The 7705-nt window shown below is 46.2% G+C and overlaps 1 protein-coding gene across 2 annotated transcripts in view; it reads left to right on the top strand.

Moving 5' to 3' along the window:
• Window positions 1-7699, top strand: part of Inos (Inositol-3-phosphate synthase) — a 38856-nt gene extending 31157 nt beyond the window's left edge. For both annotated transcript variants that reach the window (XM_077648352.1, XM_077648351.1), the window contains exon 2: window positions 3160-7699. In XM_077648352.1, the coding sequence (XP_077504478.1) occupies window positions 3183-3602 (420 nt within the window). In that variant the 5' untranslated portion in view covers window positions 3160-3182 and the 3' untranslated portion in view covers window positions 3603-7699. The remainder of the gene's footprint in view (window positions 1-3159) is intronic.
• The last annotated feature ends 6 nt before the right edge of the window (window positions 7700-7705 follow it).

Here is a 7705-nt window from a genome sequence, read left to right on the forward strand (position 1 = left end):
TTGCAGAGGCACTATATTTTCTGGCTTCAGTTGTTCTTATGCAGCTTGCAGATGTACAGCCGTCAGCACGCTTAACACGAATGCTTGACTGCGCGTCCTGCACTGATATTACAGCCCCTGAGCGCTGTGTGTTGTGTCCGAGACCATGCTGCATGGTGTGTTTTTAGCAGTTGGAGACAGCTCGTTCCCTGCTTCTATCTTATCATTGTCTCAGACCCAGCGGCCGACCAACGCCCATTTGCGTTAATGTCAATGGAAGGCACGCGCTCGAGCGTTCATGCTAAGCGTGCTGACGGCGGTACTTCATTCAGAACCTGGAACAGTAACGTGCACAGTGTGAGACTAACCTTTGCACAGTATTGAGTGAGTCGCGAAAACCTCATCCCACCGTTTCCTATCTGCATTCAGGCAAAAATGGCATTACATATTGCAGTATACTCTCAAAGGAGAGTGCATCTCCACTTGCTTGGTGAAACACTTGCTCAGATTAAACACACTTCAATAACACTAATGGAATCAACATCGTGGACACCTGGCTGTATAGTGTGCCGCGTAATAAACCTAGTGGGGTAGTTCATGAAACATAAGCCACCCAAAACGCTGGACGAGCACACGGGTGCATTTACTTGTAATTTGGCTCATCATAGCAGCGGCTAATACCATGCGCAGCGAAATGTGACTTATTCAGGCCAGCCGCTAGATATACGAATTATGGCGCTTCTTGGGGAGCAGCATTCGTGGCAACGGAACGAGAATTATGTAATTAGTTTTGTCGCCGCTCTACGACGCTCCATTTCACCTCATTGGTAAAGAATTTAGGTCATAGTTACTCGCTATTATTGCTTTCAAATCAAGTTACAAAATAAATCACTAATATGTGAAGTGGACGACGTGCGACGACAGTGAGTTAGCTTTATCCTACCTCTACACATCATAATTGAGCCATGTTTTACGCTTGCGGATGACACACTGCAAATTTTTTAGTGATTTGTGCTTTAGAACTCGTTCCCACGAAGGCCTTGCCAAAGTACTGTGCACACTGACAGCTTACACATTACGCGAAGCCCTCTACATAGAGTGCTGTGCAATGCTGCAGACACGCACAAAAGCACACGCACAACCTTTGTCAAAAGTTCAGAGCCCAAGAGGTTTCCCTCCAGGCCAAGCCGTGCGGCTCCTTATTTACTGTCAGCCTTTTAAACCTCTTGCCGGCGAGATGAAATCCCGTACTCCGTCCTCCGAAAGTTTGGCATTCCATGGCTGCTACACGAGGCCCACTACACGGTTTAGAAGCAAACGCCCTGGGCTTTTTAGTTTTGACAAAGACTGTACATGATTCCTCCCGGTCCCATCACAGATGAGAGCATATGCGTGGCATTGCGGTGTATTTGACCTGAGGTTGTATACATGGAGGCGGAATGTTCACCGGTGGTAGGAAACACTAGAAACGGTGACATTTGCGCTGTATCGAGAGCACTCTTGAACTTCAGTGGTGCGCGCCATCCAAGTCATCGACCGCAAGCGGATCATTTCAAGTGGACAACGTGGTATGTCAAATTTTGAGCAAGACCCGCATCCCTTTTGGGAGCTTTCTAGTGAATGTAGAACAGCTCGAGTAAAAATATAGCCATCAAGCATTCATTTAGTTCATTGCATATCTTTCATCTCTTAGCTCTGTTAGTTTGAGTGACGAGTCGCGAGCAATAAGGGCAGCACGAGTTTCGTTCCTCTACGCACTCCATTCCGCACAGCATTTCAGCCGCACGGCACGACCACACCAAATGCTGGCGGTGCGGAGGCGCCGGAGGGAAACTTGTGCTCGGAGTTGTTCCGCCACCGCCGTGGTCGCCATGCAGCGGAGGGAGGGAATAAAATCCGGCACCGTGCGCTCTGTATCACCTAGCTACAGTGTGTAGTCGTGTTGCCAAGAGCTGCCAATGCGTTTGACGCGTGTAGAAACACCCTTCGGGGCTGACTCATCAGTATTTTGTTTTTCTCTACTAACCCTTAGAGCCGGCAAATATACTGCGTTGCCTTCGTGATTCTGCACAGAGACGCCGTGACAAGGGGCTCGCGTGCACCGAGGACAGTGGGCATGCACTCGCTACTCAACTGGGCTGTCGTCGTTTATGTGGCGCTGGTGGTGGTGGTCTTCGTGTTTTAGCCATTCAAGAAAGAACGGCTCCCTGTCGCCATGTTTGTTACTCTCGCTAACGAACTAGTTTCCTGCACGGGCAGTCTCTACGCAGCGAAGTCCTGAATTAATGGCGTTTTTTGGGTGAAAGGTTTTTCCTCCTCGATACTGTGTGTGTGGGTGTGTGTGTGCGTGTGTGTTCGTATGGCACTCATGAGCGCTACCTAACACACGTCAGGTTACTGTTTCATCCATTATCTTTGAGCGCAGTGACCCAGAAAGGCATGCGTGGAACCACTTGCCTTTATTCGGTGGCAGCTGAATACTTGTGAAGCACACTTTGCACATGCTGTCCACTTCAAAAATGGTTGCTCGAAAAAAAACGAGATCTGTCGTTTATCTGCACAGCCGTCTGTCTGGTAGCATGAAGCCACTGTGAGCTCGATTCTAGTAAGGCTCTTGAAGACGTTCCACGTTTTTCGCGGGCTCGTTAAGCACCGAAGGAAGCTTGTTTCGTGCCGTCGTTCGCTTTCGCGTCAAGGTGCAAAGTGCGTTATCTCTCATCTAGCCTCTCCTTCGACTCGTGCTTTTGCTTGCAACGCGCTGTCCCCTTATGGCACTAAAACGCCAACTAACGCGAAGTCAGCCCTTTAGGATGCTACCTGCGCGTGCTGCACCGCTGAAGAGCAGGTGTGGAATCCACCGCGTTGAAAGTCCTTCAGTATGGGTCGTTTTCCTCTACCTAAGCCCCAAAGGTTTCGCTCAATTGCGTAAGCGCTGTGAACGGCGAATTTTATCTGGTGGCACTCATGAGGCGCGGTGGCTTCTCGCATGCTCTTTTTCCGCGGAGCCTAGCTGGGAGCAGACCTCGGCGGGAGCAGCTTTTGCTGCCGCGGCGCGCCCCGTGGCAGAGTCGGGGGCCGTCCCGGCAGTTGGGAGCTGCCTCGGCGAGCCGGCAGAGGCGCGATGGCGAGTCCGGAGGTCTGTCATTAACGCGGCGCGTGTTGTGTGTCCACGTGGAGCAGATTAGGTTTCCTGCGCATCCACGATGGTGAAGGTGGAGATCGACAGCCCGACGGTGCGCTACACGGCGGACCTGATTGAGGCCGACTACGTGTACTCGACGTCCGACGCCAAAGTGGAAGGCAACGTGTGCCGCGTGCGGCCGCGCGACGTGCGCATGACGTTCCGCACCAAGAGGCGCGTGCCCCGGCTGGGCGTCATGCTGGTCGGCATTGGTGGCAACAACGGCTCCACCGTGGTGGCCGCCACGCTAGCCAACAAGCTGGGACTCTCGTGGAGGACCAAGGACAAGGTCCAGGTGAGGGCTCGCGAACACCCGCGCTCAGCCTTCTGGCGGACGAAATGGGTGGTCGCTGCCGACAGAAGAAAAAATGGAGTGGTTATTGGTATAGTGCCCTACTGCTATCGTTACCGCCCCGTGCGAGGCGTACACGAGCGCACTTAGTGAATGGCCTGAGCGTAGGTAGGTGGTGCAGCACCGAAACGTCAGAATACTAATGTTACCTTTTTGTTCTGGTCAAGCATTAGTAGAGGTACGGACATAGTAAACGGAGCAGGCTGTCGTGTTCTTACTGCATCACTCCCGTCGTAGCAGAAATCAAGAAGCATTGTCTGTATCCACGAGAACCTCACCAGCGATACCAGCCTGCGCATGCTGTTGCACAACGCATAAATAGTGTTAATAAGCCATTACCTCTTCCGTTTCGCCAGTACACTGTTCTTAATTTCATTTGTTTCCTGGCGTTCCTGAAACTTTACAAATAAACATCGGAGTAAACTTTATTTATTTATTTACATACCTACAGCGTCCTTGCGGGCATTAGTGTAGGGGGGAAAGAAAAAACAATACGAGTGCACAGATGATATATAATACAAATTCAGCTTCAAATTGAAAGGCATGAAACAAGCACTGAAAAATAAAACGATACGTATACACGTAGTTGTCTTGATATTTGCGTCACTTAATCCCGCTGTATCATGGTAAGTGCAAAAACAAGCATGAGAAGTAAAAAGCAATGCTGAAACCCATTAAAAAGAATATTTTTCAGATCCTGGATAAAAGACGGAGGGGTCCCGGAAACAATTTCTCCTGGCAAACCGTTCCACTCATGTATTGTCTTAAGGAAGAAGCTGTTCTTAAATAAGTTTATCCGGCAAGCATATTCACGCACTTTACGGGAATGGTCCGTTCGTGCAGATACATATGTTGGTTTCTTTAGATATCTATCTTTATCGATGGCTGTTCTAGAGTAAAAGGTATTATAAAACAGCGACAAGCGCAGATATTTTTTTCTGGTTTCAAGCAGCGGCCACCCCAGGTTTTTGGAAATATCGCGAGATCTTTTCGAAAAGTCATAATTACCTGACCCAAAGCTAGCAGCACGTGCCTGCACGCGTTCAAGTTTTGCAATGTTGCACTGGGTTGACGGATCCCAAGTACTGCAAGCGTACTCAAGAATAGGACGTACATTTGACAGAAATAACGTTTCCTTTATAGCTTAGTTGATGCCTGATTTAAGTTTCGTCTGAGGAAATTTAACATTCGACTAGCCTTCAGTGTTATGTTATTTATATGAGCATTCCATGACAAACTGGTAGAGAATGCAACCCCTAAATATTTGTATTCTCTTGCAAACGACAGGCAGGTTCCATTCATCAAATAATTGGTAAGCATTGGTTGCTTTTCGTTGTAAACCTTACAAGATTGCATTTGGATAAATTAAGGGACATCTTCCAGGACTGGCACCACGAGAAAACGGAGTATAGGTCGTTCTGTAAATGTTGACAGTCCGCCGCACTGGTGATTTCGGGGTAGATACATCAATCATCCGCGTACAATCGAACACGGCTGGTTGTACGGTCAGTAAGGTCATTGATATAAATCAAGAAAAGTAGTGGGCCCAAAACTGACCCCTGTGTGATTCCAGATAATATATACACACTAGATGAGCACTCACCGTCCAGAACCACGCATTGTTTTCTTTCAGACAGGTATGCTTAAATCCATGCTAAGAGATTGGCCGGTATATTAAGAAGGGATATTTTGTGCAACAGGAGTGCATGACAAAAGGAATCAAATGCCTTCCGAAAATCTAAAAATATACAGTCCACCTGCGTACCTAAGTTAATTGAGGCTGCAATATCATGAGTAAATTCAATTAATTGCGTATCACAAGAAAACCCAGCTCTAAAACCGGGCTGTGCTGGTGAAAAGAAGTTATTACTCTGTAGGTGATTAATTAGGTTAGTGTAAATGACATGTTCTAGTGTTTTACATACTACGCTTGTTAATGAAATAGGTCTGTAGTTACATGTTACGTTCTTGTCACCGCTCTTATGGATCGGAATTATGCTTGCATTTTTCCAGTCAGGGGGTAAAACTTCTTGCTCAAGAGAGGTTTCAAAGAGTAGTACTAAAAACGGAGCAATAGCTAACGCGCAGTTCTTGAGGACAAAGTTTGATATGCCATCTGGACCAGGGGCAGAATGTGCATTAATATTCTGCAGTAAAGACACGATATCACGTTCGGAAAATGATACCTCATTCATTTTTGTTAAGCTGGAAACGCTTTGCAAAGGGGCGACTGTGGTGGCAGGTTGTGAGAAAGCAGATTGGAAAAATGCATTAAAACTTTCAGCTTTTGCTTTTTTATCGGCATTATAGTTTGTACCATTAATAACATCTGGAACAGCCTGCCTGGTATTTTTCTTGTTTTTGACATATTTCTACAATTCCTTTGGGTTGGATTTAAGTTTATCGCCTAGATTGGAAAGGTACGTATTATGCGCTCTACGCATCTCTTTTTCAATTACCCTGCTCAGCTCTTTCATTTGTGAGCACAACTTTAGGTCAGGAAACTGACAATATCTACAAAACAATATTTTTTTCTGTTTATCAACGCGCCAAGTTCTCTTGTTAGCCTTTGCTTATCGTTACGGCGCTTGGCGGGAATGACACGCGAAGGAATGAAGGTTAATGTTAACGATAGTAGTTTAGTTTTGAATAGATATCATAACCTATTAACATCAAGGCGTGAGATATGTGAGCGGAAGTGGGGAAGAAATGCGTCAAGTTCAGCGAACAGTGAGGCGTAGTTGCCTTTTTCGTAAAAGAACACCTTGCGTGGTTCTGAAATGCGGCAGGTTTCGGCTGTACAGGATAACTTAGCGACAACAACATCATGATCACTGATCCCGGGCAATGTGGCAACACTTGATATAAGATCACGGTCATTACAGAAAAATAAGTCCTGTACATTTGCGGTAGTACCGCTCGTCCGAGTCGGCGTGTTAACAAACTGTAGCAAAGAATGGGCAGTAACCATTTCCTGGGAAACGGCGTACAGTAGGTATGCATTGCTAAGTACACGATTTAACGAGGACCAATCTATGTTCGACAGGTTAAAATCACCAGCAAGTACTACATACGTTGTTGGTAAGCTTAACAGTGTATTGCTCAACTCAAACTGAGGTTGGGGACTGCTAGAACCGGGTGATCTGTAAAATGAGCCAACTGCAAGAGAGGTGCCGTTTTTTAGAAGAATTCTGCGCCACACTGTTTCACTGGATTTGGTTTCAATGTCTATCGGCATGCTAAGTATACTGTCATGGATAAGAACAAATACACCATCGCCGTGCACGTCGCGGTCTTGCCTATAAACGACATAATTGCGCGGAAAGATTTCGTTGTCATTGATTGTGTCGTATAGCCAAGATTCCGTTCCAAAAACAACATGCGGCTTCGATGATTCGAGGAGCGAAGCGAATTCTATCGTTTTATTTTTTTAGACTGCGACAATTTACTGTAATAGATACTAGGTCATGAGCATTAGTTACTCTTATCTTGCGGGAAGATGCATTCTGTAATGGCTACGAAGCAAATAGATCCACAGTGTCTGTTTGACTGTTGTATATAAAAGTTTGATTGCGCATTTTCAACTTGTTGAAGTTAATCTTGAATTCGCTACCACGTTTCTGAGCAAACTGAAATAGTTTTTGCCTATCAAGTCGTACTTTTCTTGAGTAGTCCTCACTTAGTGCAAAATCTGTTCCTTTCAGCTTTGAGGCCACCGACAGCAGCCGTTGTTTGTCTTTAAGCGATAAGAATTTTACAATCAGTGGTCTCTGTTTCATTTGGGAAAAATTACCAATTCTGTGCGCCCTTTCCAAGACCTCAGGGACAATTGTCACGTTCTGTTGCTGCGAGCAGAAAGAAATTGCTTTCTGCTCAGAGTCAGCCCATGATTCATTCAAGGTATCCTGAATTCCATACAAGAATAAATTGTTCCTTCTACACCTGTTTTCCAAATCATCTTGGCAGTCCTGCAGTTCGATACACGTGACACCAAGATCTGAAGAAAGTTTCTTTGCGTCGTCCTTTATAGGAAACACGCTGCCTTCCGTAGAATCGGGTTTTCCTGCTAATTGCAGCAACTTTTGCCCTAGGACTTGCTGTTCAGTACGAATGGCTCGAATTTGTTCGAGGATTTGTGATTGTGTTTGTTACATTGACAGTATTGTCATAATCACGTCGAACATCTGTTTCTT

Source organism: Amblyomma americanum, chromosome 1 (genome assembly GCF_052857255.1).
Source record: "Amblyomma americanum isolate KBUSLIRL-KWMA chromosome 1, ASM5285725v1, whole genome shotgun sequence".
Lineage (NCBI taxonomy): Eukaryota > Metazoa > Arthropoda > Arachnida > Ixodida > Ixodidae > Amblyomma > Amblyomma americanum.